This window comes from Triturus cristatus, chromosome 10, assembly GCF_964204655.1.
Source record: "Triturus cristatus chromosome 10, aTriCri1.1, whole genome shotgun sequence".
In the NCBI taxonomy this organism is placed as follows: Eukaryota; Metazoa; Chordata; class Amphibia; order Caudata; family Salamandridae; genus Triturus; species Triturus cristatus.
In genome coordinates this window covers 313,962,251-313,984,624 of record NC_140593.1, presented here as the reverse complement: position 1 = coordinate 313,984,624, position 22,374 = coordinate 313,962,251, and the positions used below count along the sequence as shown (strand labels likewise).

The following is a 22,374-nucleotide window of genomic DNA, read 5'->3' as shown; positions in this document are numbered from 1 at the left end:
AGCTCTTCTGGTCCATTGCCCTAGGCAAGCAAGTAACATCTACTCCATGGAGCTCCTCAGATTCCGCTTCCCACTCCCAGCAGCTCAGTCTCCCACCTTCCATCTTATTTTTAAGCCTCCTGAACAGAATACCTGACATGCCCACACCATCCTCCTCAGTGAACTCAACCTCTTAGACAACTCAAGCATGAAAAAGCAGGCGAGAGAGAGAGAGGTAGAGAGCGAGGTACCCTCTGCAGCCTCATTGGCACATCCAACATGTCACCCAATCAACTCACTCCCAAGGCCAAATCCTCAACCTTTTTGTCTCAACATCACTAAGCATCCTAAACAAACCTTTCTTTCACCTGGACTAGATGGATAACATCACCATCCTCATCACTCTGTTCAGTGTCCAACTAACACATGAAGGTCAACTGAAAAGAGAACAACAGACATTCATATTCTCCAAAGACTTCTCCATCAGCAACCTAACACATAAATTCATGTTTCCAAGTGCCACCTTATTCAACATCAAAACTCTTCTAAATACCTTCAACATATTTCTAGAAAACCATGTAAACACCCATAATTCAACAAAAACACCTACATGCAAGATGAATGCTTTAGTACCCTTGTACTCAGCCTTGCTGGCAACAAATACTCCCTCAATAGGCTGGAAAGAAATGAAAGAAAAACAGAACTGCCACTAGCCTTATGCTAATGAAATCCCACCAGGCGGCATGCAGACGACTCACTTCATCAGCCCAAAACAAATTACTTTACAAACACCATCAATTAAACTGCCAAAAGAGAAGAGCATTCTTGAAGACAATAAAGCACTACATCATCTCCCCCCCCCACCGCCTGACCCTCCAAACCAGCTCTCAATAGGGAAGTGCAGTGCGGTCAGCTTCTTCAGTGAAAACCGCAGTGTCTGACAGGACAGCGACAATACCAAGTCTTCTCTGACAGCTGCCCTTCCGTGCTGCACCTCATAATGGTCTTCCTTAAGATCCCTGTTTTCCACATACATCACCAACATCATCAACTTCTTCACACCTACTGCCTATATGAAAAATGTATCCTACCACTCTCAGGAGAAGATTTCTCATCTCCACTCAGTGCCATTAATGCCTACCTCACTCAGGACATGTTTCCAGAATCTTTCAAGATAGGTCACATCTTCCCACTCCTGAGGAATACCATACTCACCTTGGAGATATTGCCATCTACTAACCCATCAACCGCCTACCCTGCATCAGCCAAATCATTGAAAGAGCAGTCTATGCACAACCCCAAAGTTACATCTGTGCCAACCATTGCCTACATGCCTAATAATCAAGCTTCAGATATCGCTTCATCACTGACTTAGCTACATACAAATCTTATATGATGCTCTCCTGAGCTCTGATGATGATCACCCCTGCCTCCTGATATTACTGAACCTCTCAGCCAACTTTGACACTTTTGAACAACCAACTCCCTAACAAACCCTGAAGATTGGAATGGGATTCACTGGCAACATCCTTTACTTGTTCACCTCCTAATTTCCCAACCAACACTAATTCATTCACATGAACATCTCCAGGTTCCAGAATATCACTGTCATCTCTGAAAGTGCCAGTGTTCCATCCTTAGTCCCATTATCTTCAGCCTCTACATGGAACTCCTTAGTACTCTACATGTCAATTAACACACTAAGGACCAATCACCTGAATTCCCAGGGCTTTTGAGAAAGCAAAGATCTTCCACCACATCCCCCTAAAGTTAAGTTGGAAAGAGAGACTGATGGCTCTGGTATCCCTTGAGCTCCAGTGGAAAGAATGGCAGATGGGTGTTAATCCCTGCCAGCAGGACCCCTTAAGTTCTAGTGGCAAGGTGCAATCCTTCAACCAGGAGAGGTGCTCCACAACAAGAACACAATTACTTCAGGCCACCTTGAGTGCTTTAGCCTGAATTGTGAGTACTTAATTAAACATACCTTACTAAAAGAAACTGCAGCGACATCTGCACAACCAGTTTTCAAGGTTCAAGGTTGTTGAGAGCTATCTTCAAGAGGCAAGGATCCAAGAAGTATTGCTGGCCCCCAGTTTCCAGGTGACAGGGCCCGAGTTACTCTTGTCAGAAGTGGCGGAGCTCAGATTCCAAGACGGTGATGACGAGAGATGCAGCTCTCTCTTCAGACACAACGACGAAACCATGCAGGGTGCTGTGGTTGAAAGCAATATTTATAGTGTGTCATGCAAGTGTTTATCTGGAGCCTTCTTGAAGAGAACTAGTGTTTCCAATCCATAGAAAGTTGTCTCTGGCAGAAAACTGAGGCAGGAAGTGGAAGTTCGAGGAAACAACTATATAGGCACTCCAGCTGAAAATTAGTTGAAAAGGAAATGGAGACCTTTAATTAGATTGCACAGCAGTTGAACCAATTAACAACCAGCAAGCATATCAGGCAACCTTGAGGACTGCAGGAAATGGAGGCTTCTACCTAATCAGCACCCCATGTGTGTTCAGTGCATACAAACTACAGTACTTAGCATGCTTGTCAATTTTAACACCCAGTAGAGCATGCAAAGTAAAGCGTATAGCAGAGTTCATGACAGTTACAAACTAGCAAATAGTGATGATAATTTGGAACAAACAGCACAGTCAGACCAGGCTATGACATCAGTAACAGCATCATAATTCAGCAATATGCTGTTGACCCACAATTCTACTTCAAAGCCTCCTCTGCACCTTAAATTCAACCAATTAAATACTGCCTGCACTTCATATAAATGTGCATGCCTTGCGCTTAACTGTGGCTTGACCCCAAAAGATACTATTTCAAAGTTTGGTTCAACAACATTAGTCTGGCCAGATTTGAAACCCAATATTCAACCACACTGGTCACCGACCTCACCCTCAAGGAGCACATCGCCAAGAAAACCAAAACATGGTACTAGCTCTCTCTCTATTGAAGAAAGTGACACCAGCTTATTCAGAGGGCTCAAATCAAATATATCTGTTTTAGCCTAATGCAAGTGTCATTTTGATGGCATCAATCATTATTTAAAAGGTATGATAACAGTAGAAAACTCATTCACAGGGAATTTAGTAGGCAGCGAGCATGCAACCTCTTCTGTTCTCTGTTTCTCTTGTGTTTATACAGATATGATTGTCAGGGGTATGGCCCTCTGAGTGCTAGTAAAGTTGTTGCTTGTTTTACCCAATGAATGAGATGTACAATAAATGTCTTAACTTTCCCCCTAATAAGATGTCTGTTTTTTTCCTCGTCTGATGAAATCCTTAATTAGTTTAACGTGGTGGCTGTGACTGCAAAGACCATTTCTTGTATTTTTTCGGCTTTTCAGCCATGAGCTTCATAGCCCCTCTACCAGCTTGCCAAATTCCTTTGCAGGTGACCCCTGCTTTTCATATCTTGTCCAACAGAAGGGACCCAACCCCCAAACAGTTTCAAGCAAAGAACCCATAGATCTGCTTAGGGTTGCCTCGATGTTGCAGCCAGTGGTCCAGAACCAAAGAAGCAAATCTACTCCCTTTCCTATTCATAATGGATAGTTATCAGAGTTATCCAGTATTGGGTTATCTTTCATAGATTCACGTGCCTGAATCATTCCCCGTCACCGAGGCGGGAGTCCCACGGTAAAATACAAAAGCAGTGCCTAAGTAAGTAATAGTAGTAGGCTAAAAGAAAGCCAGAGGCCTAAAACTTAGTAGCCTATCTACATCTTAGTAGCCTATCTACATCAAAAGAACTAAAAAATAGTTCTAACCAATCAGCTACCAGCACCCTCTAGAACCTAGCAGAGGCAGTTCTCCTCAGATTTTCACCGCACGTCGTGTGGAATGGAGTCTCCCTAAGTGCCTACTCAGTTCTTCACTTTTTTCTTCAGAATGTCTGATAAGAAAACTCTTTTTAGACCTTGCAGGACCTGTGAGAAGAAGAGGGTCCATGTGGACGATCAACAAGAAGATTATATCTACTGCCTACATCCTAAAAATTTTGTTAAGGATTGTAGAATTTGCCGAACCTTCCCTGCTAAGACTCTAAGGGACAGGGAGGCAAGGCTGCTTTTATGGTTGAAATCTTCCTCGGCTGAGGAGGATGACAGGGCCTCGACGTCTAGCAAAAGGGCTAGATCGCATGACAGCTCTTCCAGTGAGGGAAGAAAACATCACAAGGCTTCTCATGAAGTTTCTGACCATTCACAGAGGTCACTAAAATTATCCTCTGGGTCAACGCTGTCTTCGCCCTCTGAGGTATCTAAAAGACCTTCAGCCTCTAAAACCGTGAGTAAAACCCAGGTGAAGACTCCTACTCTGGTTTCCTCTCATACTGTTTCTGTGACTTCTGCTGCCCCTCTGTGGACGGCTACAGTCTCCACTACGGCTATCTCTTCACCTATTGTGTCTTCCAAGATCTCTACTACGTCTAAAAAGCCTGTTTTGAAAGATTCCTCGATGAAGAGTTCATCTTCTAAGTCTCCGTCAACGACCACGTCGACGTCGAGCTCGTCGACGAAGGTCCCATCGACGACGAAGGTACTTCTATCTTTAACGTCTGCCTCATCGACGTCGACCGCGTCGACGACGACGATTCCGTCGTCGACTCCTTCAGTGAACCCGTCAACGACGAGCCCGTCGATCCCATCGACGAAGAGCTCGTCGACGACGATCCCGTCGACGAAGAGCCTGTCGACGACGATCCCGTCGACGAAGAGCCCGTCGACGAAGAGCCCGTCGACGTCAGCACCATCGACGTCAGTCCCGTCGTCGAAGAGCACGTCGACGACCATCCTGTCGACGACAAGTTTGTCGAGGGCGATTCCACCAGTTTCTCAAACTACGCCTATTTCTTATACTCATTTTCAACTAAAGACTTACCATAGACAGGATTACAGCAAGATATCTCCTCTTCTGCCATCTCATATCCTAGAGACTTATGCAGAGGATGAGGACTTTGATGAGGAAGATGATGAGGGACCGTTCGGCAAGGCTCGGCACCCCTCGGAACTTCACATAAAATGCCAAGATGACGATGAGGAAGAGGATTACCAGGAACACTATTACCAGGAAGGCCTCTCTACACCACATCACAGACATCCCAGAAGGGATTGGCATCATAGAGAGACAAGTCATCTTCCTCGTACACTCATACAAGTTCTCCAGGCCATGCTGGCAGATTACCGTCGACGGTTTTCCCAACAACAGGCTGTCCCTGACATACCACCTTTACCTTCTGAAGTGCTAAACCCCCTACCGCAGAAGGAAGTTCCTAATTCGCCGCCTCACCCTTCTGACTCAGTACCACAATCACACCATGATACTTCTTCCTCGGATGATGAAGAGGTCGAGGAGGGTGAATTGCCTGATAAAGATACTAGTGTGGCTCCTTGGGATGATTATATCATACCAATGCCTTCTCCACCCATTCCTCAGCCTTCGAATTCTCCCCCTGAGGATATTGGCGGTTTTCACAACCTGATGCAATGTGCTGCAACCAGATTTCAAATGCCAGTCACAGTAGAACACACAGATTGCTTCTTAAATGACTTTAAAGAAGAGTACAGGAAGATCACTAGAGCGATTCCCATCATTGATTATATTTGGAATGATGGGATAAAAATTATAAAAACGCCTGCCTCTATACTGGCTGTCCTCCCTCGCATTGGCAAAAAGTACGGTGCTCCTCCGGAAACTCAGTCTTGTCTGATTGGTCATCCCCGACCAGATTCAGTAATATCACAAGCCGCCCAGCAAAGATCCAAAAACCCAGCTACGCCAATATCAACGCCGCCGGATAAGGAAGGATGGAGTTTGGACCTTATAGGTAAAAGTTCTCCACTATGGCAGCAGCCTCCACTAAAGCAGCGAATTCTTTGGCCATACTCGGCCGTTATGACCGTCAGATGTGGTCAGATTTGTCGGAATTTAAGGACCTCATCCCTGAGGACCGTAAACAAGATGCAAAGAAGATACTTTTGGAGGGAGAACGAGCCGCATCTGAGATCATAGACTGCGCTCTGGACATCGCTAGCACCAACTTTAGACAACTCGCTGGTGCTGCAGTACTTAGAGACCAAGGATGGCTTAAAGCAACATCTTTTAGGCCAGAAGTACAAACAAAAATTTTAGACATGGCCTATGATGGTGATTCCTTATTCGGAAAACACATAGATGAGGCCCCCCTTGCTATAAAGACGGATGCAGATACGGCTAAATCGTTGGCTGCTCTTCAATATAGGGGTGGATCTTTCCGAGGTGCAAGAGGTAGTGGCTTTGCATCAAGAGGAGGGTATCAATATCAACAAAATAGACAATATCAGACACAGTATAGACAGCCTTACGGGCGATCATCTTACAGACAATCCTCCTCAACTAGTTTCTCTCGCCAGGGCGGACGAAAGCGATCGAACAATCAGGGTTGCGATGCCAACAGAAAACAATGAGTTACGCTGGACGCCAGTCATCCCTCCCTCCCTCCCCGTGGGCGCAAAAATTTCAGCTTTTGCCCACAAGTGGCAACAGATCACTTCGGATCGATGGGTTCTCGACCTAGTCAACAACGGTCACACCCTGGAATTCATCAAACGACCACCTACTACCCCGCCCAAGGGTCCCCCTCATCTTCACTTACTGTTCAAAGAGGCCTTAAAAATGCTTGCAAGAATGCAATAGAGAAGGTTCCATCATCTCAAAAGGGGACTGGGTTCTATTCTCGCTTCTTCCTCATCAAGAAAAAATCAGGAGAGTGGCGCCCGATTCTGGACCTCCGCAAACTAAACAAATTTCTGAAGAAACAGAGTTTCCGGATGGTTACGCTTGCTGAAGTTTTGAGCTGCCTAAACAAAGGGGATTTTATGGCTTCTCTAGATCTGGAGGAACGCATACTTTCACATCCCTATACATCCCAAACATCTCAAATACCTTTGAATCACAGTGGCTGGCGTCCACTATCAGTTCAAGGTGCTTCCGTTCGGACTGAAATCGGCACCAAGGATCTTCACGAAATGTCTCACACCAGTGGCAGCGACTCTGAGATCTCAACCGAAGATGCTATCTCAGCATGCCTGCATCTCTTTTCAACGCTAGGCCTCACTCTCAATGACAGCAAGTCTCAGTTGCGTCCTCTTCAACTGATTCCTTTTCAGGGAGCAATGTTGGACACCATACAGTGCAAAGCATTCTTGTCAAAAGACCGCCAGCTGCGTCTGCAAAAATTGGCAATATCAATCACAAAAAGAAAGTCAGTTTCTGTCCGGATATTCGCTTCTCTTCTGGGGGTGTGCTCATCTGCAATAAACCTTGTACCGTTGGCATGACTCAGAATGAGACCTCTGCAGGAGGAATTGCATCTGCAATGGCAGCAAGCCGTAGGGTCGCTCGACGACTCCATCATGGTAACATCGCGCATGATAGACTGTCTGCATTGGTGGTCTCAGACGGCAAACTTGGCTCCGAGTCTTACTTTCCTACCAACTCCTCCAGAATTTGTTCTAACAACAGACACTTCCATGGAGGGATGGGGAGGCCATCTCCAAGACTTGCAGATTCAAGGAAGATGGTCCCAGGAATACAGTCAACAGCATATCAACAGATTAGAGCTTCGCGCCATCTTTCTCTCTCTCTGCAAGCATTTCTCCTGAGCATTGCGGGCTCCTCAGTGCTGGTCCGTACCGACAATATGACCAGCATGTATTACATCAAGAAACAGGGGGGAACGAGGTCACTGTCTCTTTCACAGGAGGCTTCGGGAACTGTGGGAGTGGGTTACAGCCCACAAGATAACCCTAAGAGCAGAGCACGTCAAGGGGCTTCAAAAAACTTTGGCCGACACCCTGAGCAGGTCTCTCTTGGGCTGTCACGTATGGGAATTGAAGCAGAAGCAGGTGAACAGAATCTTCCAAGTTTGGGGCAAACCAGCACTGGATTTGTTTGCGACAAGAGAGAACAGGAAATGCCAATATTACGCCAGTAGGTTCCCTCAACAGGGATCAAGAGGTAATGCCCTGTCCATGAGATGGTCAGGGCTTTGTGCGTACGCTTTTCCCCCAATACCTTTGATTCCGAAAGTGCTCGGCAAAATGAAGATGGTGGGTTGCCATCTCATCCTGATTACACCCTGTTGGCCAAGGCAATATTGGTTCCAGGAACTGCTTCTACTATCTCAGGACAATCCTATCCGTCTAGTACCAACACTCACGATTTTGTCAAGGGAGAGGGGTCAAATACTTCATCCAGATCCACAGTCGCTGCGCTTGCACGCATGTTTCCTGATTTCTTAGAATTAAAAAATCTGAACATCTCTCAGGACTGTCGAGAAATTCTGGCCAAATCTCGTGCCCAGAGTACAGTCAAAACTTATCGCTCAAAGTGGAAGCGGTTTTGTCATTGGTGTGATGTGAATGATGTCCACCCTGTCCAAGCTCCTGTGGAACAAATTCTTCCTTATTTATTATCCCTGGCCAAAGCTGGGCTTGTGTTTTCATCAATTAAGGTTCATCTTGCTGCGCTTTCCAGATTCAGGAAGAGTTCTAATAAACCTTCGCTCTGTTCCTCTTGGCTAGTCAAACAATTTATGAAAGACTCTTTCGAGTTTTCCCTCCGACACGTGCTCCTCCTCCAGAGTTGGAGTTAAATACAGTGTTGGCTCAATTAATGAGAAGACCATTTGAACCTATCCATAAATCTGAACTCAAGTTTCTCACATGGAAGGTTGCTATTCTTCTAGCTCTTACATCGGCTCGAAGGGTTAGTGAAATCCAAGCTTTCACTATCTCAGAACCCTTTTTGCATTTCTGTAGGGATTACGTAACTCTCCGGACAAATCCCAAATTCATCCGTAAAGTACCGTCTCAATTTCACTTAAATGAACCCGTAAAGCTTAAAGTTTTCTTTCCGGATCCAGCCACGCCAGCGGAGAGAGCATTACACTCACTCGATGTTAAACGTTGTTTAAAGTTCTATTTACAGAAGACTAAGGACATCAGACGATCTACTCAATTGTTCGTAGCCTATGGTCAAGCCACACTTGGGACTGCTGTAACTAAGGCAACAATAGCCAGATGGCTGGCTTCTACAATTCATTTCTGTCATGACAAAACCAACAAACCTTTACAAAGAAAGGTCAAAGCGCATTCTACCAGAACTATGGCAGCTTCTACTGCACTATTTGCCGGAGTAACATTGGAAAACATCTGTCGTGCTGCGACATGGAAGAATGTCCACACGTTCACGAAACACTACTGTCTGCAATCTGCTCTGCTGGATGATGCAACTGTAGGACAAGCCGTTATTCAGCATCTTTTTCACTAAGGTTAGACTTACGTTTTTATCTATACTGCACTGTTTCATGTGTTAAATATATATATATGTATTATGTTTATGGCTTCGAATTTATACATTTCCTTGTATTTTAAATTTGCCTTTCATAGGTACTATTTCTTAACGTGCATTATATTTATTTGACAGTATAACTAGCTTGTTAATGTTCTAACCTTTCTGGATGTGTTTTGGGAGTTTATGAACCCTGTCTCCCACCATCCGCAAACAACACTGTTTTAGCTTACTGCTTGCTATTCTGATTCAGGCATGTGAATCTCTGAAAGATACCTCAATACTGGATAAGAAAACAAGTTACTTACCTATAACTGCAGTTATCCAGTATTGGTATCTTTCATAGATTCACATGCACCCAACCTCCTCCCCGGCGAGACAGTTCTTTGGTTGGGATCCATGTTTCCCACTTGTGCTAAGAAAATCGGAGGAGAACTGCCTCTGTTGGGAAGGTTCTAGAGGGTGCTGGTAGCTGATTGGTTGGAACTATTTTTTAGTTCTTTTCGTATAATGATGTAGATAGGCTACTAGGCCTCTGGCTTTCTTTTAGCCTACTACTATTACTTACTTAGGCACTGCTTTTGTATTTTACCGTGGGACTCCCGCCCCGGCGACAGGGAATGATTCAGGCATGTGAATCTATGAAAGATACCAATACTGGATAACTGTAGTTACAGGTAAGTAACTTGTTTTCTTCTTGCCAAGTATTTTCCTTATACAGTTCATATCTGCATGGAAGCAGATCCAATCCCAGATCTGACTTACCCTTCAAATAAGTAAGAAGTCACCGAAGTTGAATAACAGTGGTCTTAGCATATTTCTGGGGGGAAAGGAGTAGGCAGTATGTTGTAGGAATCTATATTTCTGCATCATAGGATCTTCATTGATAATCATAAATGTTATAATAATTGTGCCTTCCATGTGGGGATCCTAGACAACTTTGAGATTGCCATAGTTTAGACTTCAAAGAGTTCAACTGGGATTTTAAAATGCACATACTCATTCAATAACATGTATGGGACTACCTTTTCCAGATTGCTATTTATGAAGTATCCTTCCTGTGGCAGTAAAAAAGTAATACATCACCAACATTTAATTTGTGCAGTGCGCCTTTCTTCATGCCATTTCACTAAGTAATGTGATTTCTTTTTACAACTATGTCAAGAGAAGACCAAAGGACTGGGTAAGCATTTACCAGAGCGGAAAGCTGGAGAGACTTGGTCGTACAGAGGAACACAGATAGTTCAGCAGGAGGTGTGGAGCAGGATGAGAAGAACACTATTATGAACTTGCATCCTCCACCAAAAGCCTCTAGTAGAGGGTGCTCTAGGGAGTTCAGAAAGAAATAGATGCCATTGACATAACTGACTGAATGTTGACTACAGAAATGTTGAAGACCGGTATGGTTGCAACCTGCTCACTATCAAAAATGGCTACAGTGTTGGTATTGACATCACCATGGAAGATTAGATGCCCCTCTTCATTTGAGCATGGATGCCGAAGTCAAACCACTCGTCATGGAGGCACTCTGAATGGGTCAACGTCACACCATTCACTGGAGGCTCTAAACACATCTGCCTCGGTTTTGATGATTACAGAGACTTTTCAGACGAGCATTGCTGCACTTCTTTTGCCTTTGGTTCCTGGCTTTGGGAAAATGTTTTTTTATCTCTAACAATAACTAAAGGGGCAGATCCTAGACAGATGAAAAGATATAAACCTATTTTACAGTATCCGTTTTTTCTGCAGATGGATCCAAAACCACATTCTGTTACTGTCTTATAGTCAGTTAAATAGCATGGCTCTGCTCCAGAGATATCTGGGCCACCAGATAGAAAGAGTAAGACGTTGGATGTGGTTGGAGAAAGGCTGCAGAACAGTGGGTACAGTTGTCAAATTTACAAGCACTTCTGCTCTTCTTGGCAAGCACGATGGTGCATTGTGAGAGAAAGTTCAAGACTTCCAGCGTTGTTTACTGAGCAACTGCAATCAAGATTTTGCAAATGAAGTTAAAGAGGGGCTCCTTATATCTAAGTAGATGGTTTATTCCTCTATTGAGTCGACTGACTTTGCTCCAATAGAGTACCGCCATGGTATCGCTCTAAGGAGATCACACGCTGCTGATGAGATGCAGGGGAAGAAGTCTGAGGCTGAGACTGTGACAGCTATAGATCTGAAAGAGACCAAAAGATTTTACGGACTCAGATGTAGAAGAGGTAGGAAGTACCAATAGAGGGTTCAAATGCCTCAGTGGTCACATAGAGTTCAGTCATATGAATTCAGCATTCTCAACAGCGCAACTATAGAAAATCTTCAAGAGGCAGAGATTCCCAGCCGCCCAACTCGGAAGGTAAACCTCTACTGGATCAAAACAATAATAAAACTCTGAATGACACTCCGGTAGTGGAGGGAGCATTTCTTCTCATCTAAGAGTGCTTGAGGCAGCAATTATTCTAACTTTTATGACTTCAATAAAAATTCCAACAATGCAAAACTATTAAAGTCAGTAACTTTTCTTTCTTTGTACTGTCGTCACTGATTGGCATATCTCATACCCATGGTTGGCCTGCTGTTAACTTGAACGTTGTCTGGTTATGAAGACTCTGATCCAGTATCATGGAGAATATGGTGCTACGATGATTCAAATAAGCAACTATTGCCACAGTTCTGTATTACAAAATATTAAAAACTACATCTTTCTAATAAGAGCAGTGAGTTTCTTGATTTGGGCACTGAAGGGTTGGACAGCAACCAGTTTCTCTCTAGATATGTGTGAGAAGTTGGCCTGGCATATGCTGTCCACTAGTTATAGGGGACACCTTGCACCAGTCCAATTCGACTCTTATGGTGATAGGTTAAAGACAACTTTTAAAGAAAGCTATCCTAGTGGTAGCTGTGGAGAGCAGCCTTCAGGCTAAGTCTTGAAGGAGTGTTAAGCTTATTGTTTTACCATAGATAACCTCTTGAATAACCAAATGAAAGAGTAGTCCACACAGGTATATATATAAAATATATGTATTTATTCTAAGAATAATCCCACTAGTCTCTTTATGAGGCTGGAGGTAAAGATACAATTCAAACAAGCATTGATAGTTACAATAAATAGCACTGGAATCATAGGGCCCCAGGGGGGACCAAACCATATATCAAAAAAGTGGTATAAGAACCACGACAATTCTACAGACAATGCCTAGGGCATTTAGGGTCGCTGGCCCCTTGTGAAACCACCCAAGGTAGTGAGGAAGGGGACCCACGGGAGACGCGTGCAGTGGCTGAAGCTACTGTCGGAATCTCTATTAAAGCCTATGGAGAATGTCGCGGTTGAATTTTACAAGATTAAAAACACTTCTAGCAGGAGTTCAAGTTCAATACTTTAGAGTTAAGCTTTTGAAGGGCCCACACCCACGAGAGTACCGAGGTACCACTGTTACCTGCCCCAGGGAAGCCGGGTGCATAGGTCGTTTTCGATGTCGGGTCGCGGGCTGATTTTCAATGGCAAAACGTGAAGAACTGCTGCTAGCAAGAAGCGTCGTCAATGTCGTGAAGATTGAAAATGTAGCTCTTGAAGAGAAGGACCTGGAAGCAGAGGGGACAGAGTCTGGGTCACGGCACAGTGACCAGGGGGCGCAGGAGAAGGAGCCCTTCAATGTCGGGTGCTTCCAGGTGGAAGAGGTGTAGCTTGGATCGTCAGCCACGGGGTCCAGGAGGCGTCAAGGAAGGCCAGTTTCTGGAGGGCGACTGTCCCGCGAAGGATGAGGGTCGCTGCGGTGTTAGTGTCCGGATTGGCTCCACTAAGCCTTGGCAACCGCAACCCACGCAAGAAACACAAAACTGCTACTGGTGCAGACCCACAAGGTTTGAGCAAGGTCTCCAGCGAGGAGACTGAAGAGCAGGCCTGGAGCAACCTGGAGCAACCAGGGGAACTCTTGGAAGTGAAGATTGACCTCCGCTAGGGCCCACCAGTCGAGAGACAAGGGACCGCGGGAGGCAGCAATTTGGCGTGCGTCGATCTTTGGCACAGATGATGCTGAGAGGTTGGCTCAATAATGGGCCAAAGCACGACTTCCCCACTCGTCGGGGTCAGGTGCTGTGCAAGAGGTGGCTGGTGTCCTGGGGTATTGGGGATCTCAGCACCCACGGGGTCCACGGTGCTGAGCTTTGCTGTGCACACTCACTGGCCTCTGGGATGCTTGGAAACCCACCTCAGGGTAGGAAAGAGTCGTCGATGTCTGTAGGAGCAGCGAGGTTCCAACCGGGTCACTTGCAGTGTTTCAGGTGCCTGCCAAGCAGGGGGGTAACTCCTTTACCCCAAGGGAGATTTCTTCCTTTAGCTGTGCGGCAGCAAGTCGAAGTTCAAGTCTGTGAAGTTCAAGAATAATCTGAGGCTCTGGGGACCCTGTATTCACCTTTATCCAAAGATTAGGGGAGTGTCCAGATCAGAGCCCACCAATGAGAGGTCAGGCGGGAAAGGGTGGCTACACCCTCTCCCCTTTGTGTGGTTTCTCGCCTGGGCAGGGGACAGGATGCCCCTGAACCGGTTTGAGGCGGTGTATGCAGAAGTAGGCACTGGAGAAGCCTACGTGCAAGTCTGAAAGACATCCTATGGTGCACCCACCCAGTTCCAATCCACATAGTCTGTCTGGGGAGGTGGGAGCACCTCCCTGCAACAAGATCCCTATTGTCCAGCTGCCGTGGCTGGAGTTCTGCCCAGCAACAGGCAGCCAGAGTCGTGTGGGTGGCAGGTAGCATCCATTTTGTACTACGTGTGCACTTTTAAATTGGTGTCTAAATTCTGCCGCTTTTTCCATATCGCCCCTCTAGCAGGGGGAAATCATGCCCTCACTCCCTTGGCTGGATTGGGGGTATGATTCCTACATGTTTGACACCAAACACGATATGGTTCTGTGTAGCCATTCTCAAGTTATCACGCTATCGCGATTACTTATAATGCGGTTAAGAGTATATGGTATGCCTGCACTACAAACAACCCAGCAATAGTTTTACGAAGGTTTCAGAGGGGCCCTACTCAGATAGGGGTTCCCCCTCACACATATCTCAGCACCCTGCCTTGTAGGATTAGCAAGGCCTGCCTTAGGGGTGACCTATGAGGATATATGTTTTGTATTAAGTGGGATACAGGATACCTATATCCCTGTAAGGGGTGCAAGCACCACCTTACCCAGACTACAGTAGTGGTCTGGTGATGTCAGTTTGTATGGCTGTCCCAAGGGTGGCACAATAAGTGCTGCAGCCCCTGGTAGGCCTCTGAGGGACCCATACCCTGGGTACCTAGGGTACCATCTACAAGGGGCTGACAGGGTGTCCTCAGTATCCAATTGGAATTTACCTAGGGTACTCACATCAGTTTTAGAGAGGAAACAGATAGGCTGGAGTCCTGGATAGCAGGATCCCAGCCAGACTAGTCAAAAAACATTCAAATACCAGGCAAAAAGTTGGGGGCAACCATATAGTCAGATTCCACCTTCCTACAGTATGCACTCCCCGAAGTTGAAGACCACCTCAGAGGAGAGGGAGATGTAGTTGAACACCACTGAAACGCCAGTCCAAAATAGATTGGTGTGATTTCTCCTACACCAGAGTTTGCCTGTTTAGTTTTGCTGACTGATTCATCTGTGATGTTGTTTCTTGTTGGGTCATCTATGAATATTTTAGTATTATTATGTTTGTTTTATTCGTTCAATATTATGTGTTATTTATGTCGTCTTTTATCTATAATGTTACAGCCCTGATGAAGTTCCCACTGGCAAAGAATTGGGAACGAAACGCGTTGGCTGTGTGCCAGTTTTGGACAACTTGTTGAATAAAAGGACTTTTGTATGGAATAAGAGATTTATTTCATTTTTTTGACTCCGAAACGAGTGCACCTTCCAATCTCTCTATTTACAAAATAGATTGTTGCTTCATACCAGGAAAAATTATTTCGTGCTTTCCACTGGCATACGAAATCCTATTAACTGTGACTATTTTAGTGAATCCCTGTCTGACAATTGAGTTTCCTTGCAACAACAGTGGCACTGCTGTACTAAAGCTTTAGTAGAGGCAAGATTTAAAACTGGACATCCCTTCTGCCGACAAATCTGTACAGTGATGGATTGCTAGCTTAGATGAATTGTCTGCACAGAGCAATGATGGCATTAAGAGAAGCACCTGAAAATGAGGCTTTGATTGGGTACCCACAGACTTTACACGTCACCATCAAAAATCGGCACGATTGCTTCAGTAATATTTCTTAATCTCGGAAGACTTGAAGGTCCATATGTGCTATGGGGTGTCATCTAGGAAGAGGGTTGTCATTTAGGTAGAGGGGTGTCTATAGACTCAGCACACAGCTGTACAGCATGCTGCATGAGTGAACCAGATAAGGATGATTTTTTTTTTTTTTGCTTGAGGATACTAAGTCGGATAGTTCTCATAAATTCAGGGGGGGTCTCCATACATGGAGTTCTTTGCAGCAGTGCTGAAGCTTCAAGGCTTGCAAATTTACCATTACCATGAGAATTAGCTGACCACAGCTTCTTCCCCAGACTGCTCTTCAGTCTCTTCTGCTGCTCGGTCTGCCAGACCACTAAATGGTAATCTTTTTCTCTTAAAATGATATACTTAAGCATTGTTTTGTTGATAAGCTACTCTTTTCTCGTATTTCGTACATCCCTAGCTTATTAGAGACCTGATTGTTGTGTTAAATATTTTAGTCTACAAACTATTTAAGCCTGAGGCCATTAGTGATATTAAAATGGTGACATGGAAACTGGTTTTGTAGTAGGTGTCACATCTGCATGCTGAGCGTTGGGCTCTTTCAGCTGTCTCACAAAGAAGAATTGATTGTGCAGGCATGTCGCTTCTTTGTTTGGAATATTCTCTTGGAATGCCATCTGAACCAGGATACATGTCTGCTAACATTCTTCTTTTTCCCATCTCTTCTCAGTCTTGTGATGCTGAGCAGACCACACAGAATATTAACGGTGGGAAAGCCTTAACTAAAGTTCACCAAGGGCATTGGTACATAGACATGCTTTTTGTGCGAAATGGTTTTGCTTCAACAAGGAAATATTCCTCAACATTGTTTATATGCCTGTAGATGTTTTTTGTGGAAGGCTCTTATCTTAGGGGAATCCATGTTAATGCTTTAAGAGACAAGACAACCTCAGTGGCATTCCAGCAGAATGTCCCTCTGGAGTTTAAGTGCAGTGTTTTTTTACCCGCCATTTGTAGGCATAATGTATTACTAATGTTCCCTAGATTGGCCATTTAGGGACAGATATACGACCATTCCATTTTGCGGGTCGCAAAGTGCGATTTTTTGAAACTCGCAAAATGGAATGTACTAATGTGTCTCAGACACATTTAGCGATTCTCATTTAGGTCGCAAATGACCTGCCTCATCAGTGTTCATGAGTCAGGTCGCAATTGCGACCCATTGGGAATGGGCTACAATCACAGGGATGGTGGCCTGCTGGGGACAGCAGATCACCAGGTCTGTGTTTGCTTTTTAAATAAAGCAAGTTTTTCCTTTCAAATGCAGCCCGTTTTCCTTAATGGAAAACAGGATGCGTTTAAAAGAAAAAAAATCAAAAGTTTTCATTTCATTTTTTAAGGGCCACAGCTTGCTATTAAAAAATATTTTTGCTGCCAAACACAAAGGGGAAGGGATCCCAAGTGGATACCCATTCCCATTTGTGACTGGCTTACCACCAATTTGAAATTGGTGGTAACTGCGATTATTTTGCTATTAGGAAGTAACACTCTTGGCATTCCCCTTCCTAATAGCGACTCGCAAACCCTATATTGCTAGCTGGTAATATGTTATTGAGTCGCAAAATAGGCTTTTTACATACTACTGACCCTTTTTAACGGTCGCAAACAGCCCGATTTTCCGTGTGTGCCCTCTAAAAACGGTTGTACATCTGGCCCCATGTTTGGTTAAACCTCGTCTGTCAGTGTTTGTCTAAGCCCCTATGCCTGCTCAGTACACTTTGCCATTCTTTTTTGGGATTCTTTGTGATGTGTTGCAAACGTACGGAAGAGTGAGTTGATGTATACGTTACTTACTGTAATAACGCTTGTATTGATGGTGTATATTCTCTCTTTCTCTCCGTGGGCCAGCCACCATCTCCTTTTTGTGTTTCTCTGGACCTCATGCTTTTGGTATGGATGGGGAGTATGACTGGTTATTTTGATGCTTAGGCAACTATGTTTATGTGGGGCCTGGTAAGAGATGCGTGCAGCATTGGAGCTTCAAGGTTTTAAGTGACAGATACTTAAGCTATGGAAAGACAATTCATACCCTATATTTGCAGGTGATTTCTCAAAAATATTGAGGATTGAGGAACAAGGGTGCACAGGTATGAGGTGTACAGTGAGTACTTTACTCTTTTTCCCTTTCTCTGCAATAGATTGATTATTGCACATTTCAATCCTGCTCTAGCCTAGAGACGGTTGTATTGGCTTGGGGCATGTCAATACGGAATGTGGTCCACCCCGGTGGGTACAGTGGAGCACTCCTGGTGCAAAAAAATACCCATCCTCCAAGCACAACCCTCAGCTCCACCCCTATCGCATAATGGAGGTACGGTACACTAGGATAGGGTGGTCATCCAGCCCACTGTGCAAAATGCCTAATGAGGGCATCGGTTGTACCAAAGTTAATATTCTGCATCACTTTTGAATTGTCATTTATTCAGAAATAGTTTCTGGTAAGAATGGTTTGTCTTTGTTAGCTGGCTCACACAACTTAAATTCAAATTACTTGTTTTGGATACTATTTTATATTTACAATGTTTTTTTTAATTCAAATTTCAATAAAAACGTTATGTGTATAAGCAAATGAACTTGTAATATGCGTGATAATCAATTGAGTTTGGGTGGCGCGTATTGCAGTTTGTTATGCCCCATCTATCAGTAGTTATACGATAGCACAAGGTATCATTATTATTAATATTAGTAGTTATATGATAGCACAAAATAGCATGTAATATTTTCACATATACAACAAAGTGTAAAGTATGTGCTAGCATGCTTAGTAAAGGAGAACTTTAAAATCTTTAATTGACCAATATTAAGATATTTTGGATAGTAATATATTTTTCTAAATTGTAGGAATTCTAAAAAGAATAGATCAGAGTGCTAAGGAAAAAGAAGATGTTACAGTATTGGAAATCCAGGCGGATATATTATTTATTTTGTCTACTGTGTGTGAAAACGATCTTCATAGAAAGGTTAGTTCACTTTAGAATTGTTATATACAAGAATGTTTGAAACCACATTTTAACTGATATAATTAGGTCGTGGATGCCTGATGACTAACCAAACATTCAATTCATATGGATATATGCATGTTACAAATATGTCAATGGAATCGTTTGAGGTGGAAATAGCTAAACCTTGATTAATTGCAAATTATATTTAGCAAGCATTTCGTTAATGGCCAGTAGCTCACAACTGATGTAATTTTTGAGGATGAAGGGTTAAAAGACTACATTTTACCACACAAAACAGCTGTTTTCCTCCTAGTAGTTATTACATTTTATGCCGCAGGAACTTCTTTAAGATTCTTTTTATTATTATTTGTTTATTAAGAGTTTTACAATCCCCCCCCTCGGATGCACTAGACATGGCGGCAGGTCTCAAGCGACTCTCCTACCCTTTCTTGTTTTATGTTGTCCTCCTTTTGTTGTACCCTATGTCCACAGTTGATGCAATTTGTACCATGTCTGACTTATCTACACGCCGAGCAGTGGTACGACTTTTTGACTCCGATGCGCCTTCTGATAGACGCGGTCTTTGGACTCCTTGTAGTCAATGTTATGTAATTTATCTGCTACATCCTCTCCTGTTTAGGGCTTGATTCTTTGCTACTTACAAACATTTATTCACAATGAACGGTCATTGCTCGGATTGTCTACCGAAAAATTTTCAAAATGCTAATAAAAAGATTTAAACAAAAAAATTGGGAGTTTTACAATAAGCAACAACGTTTCTCAGTTTCAATACACAGTACCAGCCATCTACAGACAATATTATCTACACATTACACCATTCTCCACTGCGCGTCAGTCAAGACTCCTCCGATATCAGTGCCTGACGAGACGCTCCTGTCATGGTCCTTATTGCTGAATAAAGCTTGCCCACTGCTCTCCCACACCTGCACTGCCACATTGTGTGTCATAGGCACCTCCATTCCACAGGCACAGACCCATTTAACATTGCTAGTTACAGACATAAAGACTAGGAAAGGACCTACCCGTGTGAGATAGGACTTCTTGAAAAATTGGGAAGTGTGCAGAGCATCCCCTTCAAATAGATTACCCAGAGAAGCCACTCCCGATTCCATTCAGGCAGTTATGTCCGTGGCCTCCACTATTTTTGTAAGGTCTAGTAAGCACCATGCCGGTAAGTCCAATACATAAGCCACTCATTGGCTATCCTCTTGAGGTTTCCGTTGCAACATTGCTTGGTTATGCATTGCAGCTGGGACACACCTTAATATCTTTATTGCCTCGTAATCATGTTTGTCAGAAGCTCCTGTTCAAAGGGAATAATGCTCTCTTACAGTGGCTGGCATGTGGCGCTACCTGGCATAATGTAAGAAACACAGCAAAAAGGAAGAGGTTTAGCACGTTTTAAATACAATTTTGGCATTCTAATAGTTGGCTATTGTCCGTGCATAATTTGTGTAAAAATAAGTGCTGTGGTCCTGGTCGGTAGGCCACTGCAGCTTGCACCACCCATTGCCTCAACTAGCTCTGCTAATAACAGTCCCAGCACAACAACTAACTATCACACTCCTACAAGGGTTACATTTCAGACTATTCCAGGCCCCCAAAGCTATAAGAATTGTTTGGGAGTCGGGTATTAGTAATTTTGGGCTAGTTGGCAAAAGATATGCCAATACGTTACGATATGCCTACACGTCCACATCATGTGTATGAAATCTTCTTCTGCAAAATTGTATTTGGGGCAGTCAGAGGACTTGGTGTGGTCGAAGTAAGGTATGCTCTACACGGAAATGCGTAATGTATGTATCCATATGAAACCAGTGGGGGGCATAGTGAGATTGCGCTGCTAGATAGTATTGGTGCAGGTGTGGACGCCAAAACCTCCCCACTTGTAAGTAAGCAGTAATGTATCTCAGCCGATTCGCAGCCGCTTACCAGCCCAAATAAGCTTCAGCAATATGCCCCGTAATGTGGCAAAGAAAGTGTTGGTGAGTGGGATGGGAATATTAAGGAAAAGGTGGAGATAGTGGGGGAGAATCACCATTTTTAATAATGGTGATTCGCCCAGCGATTGATCATGGAAGGCTAACCCACCTGTCCACCTGCGTAATCAGTTTGTCAACAGCTGGCCGTAGTTTAACCGTATCACCAGTTCCTTGTCCCTGTGAAGGAGTATGCCACAGTATTTCATCTGTCCATCGCACCAGGACAGTGGGAATTTGCAATGACCTGATTTGGTGATATTTGTGAGTGGAAAAAGCTCCGATTAGATTAATTTATTTGGAAACCCGTGAATTGCTGCAGACTATTTCACGGAGGAGTGGGGTCAAGTTAACTTCCTGATGCCGGACAAACAATAATACATCGTCGACGAAAAGAGAAATAATTGGGGGTGGGGGGGGGGGGGGGAGGGGCAATCCGAACTGTATGCCACTATGCATGTGGTTTTCCTGCAGGTCAGTGATCCATTAGCTCTGATAAGTGCCGTGGGGCCGGTATATAAAACTATTATCAGGGATGTAAAGCCATGTGGAAAACCTAGCTTGCAGAAAGTGGCATGTAGAAAGGGCCATTCCAGACAGTCAACCGCCTTTTCTGCATCAAAAAGGGCAACCAGAGCTGGGACATCAGGGGCAATTCTGTTCAGAGCAGGAAAAACTGCACGAAGGTTCAAGGAGATAGATCGGAGGGGGGTTAGGGGATAGAAGGAATCTCGAATGTGCGGATAATATCATTTGGTCCATCAAGAAGGTAAGGTGATTGGAAATGGACTAGGCCAATATCTTATTGTCAAAGTTTGAGAGAAAGGGGCCTGTAAGAGTCACATTTGTGGAGATCTTTGCCAAGGTTGAGAAGTAGTTATTCCCGCCTCTAGCAGTGTTGTGGGGAGGACAACGGTCTCGAGGGATTCCGTATACATTGCCACAAAGTGTGGTGCAAGAATGTGCTTAAAATGTTTATAAATTTCTCAGGTAAAGCAGTCAAGGCCAGGAGCTTTGGAGCCATCCAACGAGTCTATGGCCTGTACGATTTCATTGCTGGAGAAGGGTTCACTGTTGCTGGGGCGTGGTAAGCCACACCAGGGCTATCTCCCCAGGATAAGCTGTCTGAGCTGTGGTGTCATCAGAGATGCGGGAGGTGTAGAGCTGTGTGTAATATCAAAGTAATGCCAATAGTACCCCTTCGTTAGAGGTCACTGACTACTCCTCCACTGGGTGTAGTTCTGGAATGTAAGAGGAGCCACTAGGCAGCCGTAAGAGTCTGGCCAATGTGCGTCACAGTCTCTACCTTTCCTCATATCTGCAGGCCTGGCATATTTCCCAAGGATTAAAACCTCGCATTAAGCCAGATCGCGACATTCCGCCTACAGCATGGTGCTTTTATGGGACTGCGGGTTACCGTGATGGCAAGCATCCACAGCATTCAGGTCAGCCAGGTCTCATTCCAGGCGAGACAAGCTCCTGTGCATATTGTGTAGCACCCCAGAGTGTTTAGAAATGCAGATTCCCCTAATGTATCCCTTAAGGCCTCCCATAAGGTAGCCTGTGTGTCCATCGAGCCCCCATTGAGTTGGAAATAATCCACCACCGCCGTTCGCAGCTCAGAGCGGAAGAGCTCATCTTGTAGCACCCTGATGGGGAAGCTCCATTGCCTCTCCAGTCCACCGCCTAAAGAGAAAAGTATTGTGAGTCATACCAGGGATTGACCTGAATGTGTGCAGACTAGGTGTTTGACTGCACCCAGCCATGGCCTTATCATCAGAGAGAGGAACCAATAATCAATGCGGGACCCGGTGTTATGTGGGGTCCAATAGTGCGCG

The 22,374-nt window shown here is 44.4% G+C and overlaps 1 protein-coding gene across 1 annotated transcript in view; it reads left to right on the top strand.

The window, feature by feature from the left end:
• CFAP69 (cilia and flagella associated protein 69) overlaps window positions 1-22,374 on the top strand; it is a 630,939-nt gene that overhangs the window by 396,886 nt on the left and 211,679 nt on the right. Inside the window, exon 14 of the mRNA XM_085631353.1 lies at window positions 18,436-18,554. Within this exon, the coding sequence (XP_085487479.1) occupies window positions 18,436-18,554 (119 nt within the window). The remainder of the gene's footprint in view (window positions 1-18,435; window positions 18,555-22,374) is intronic.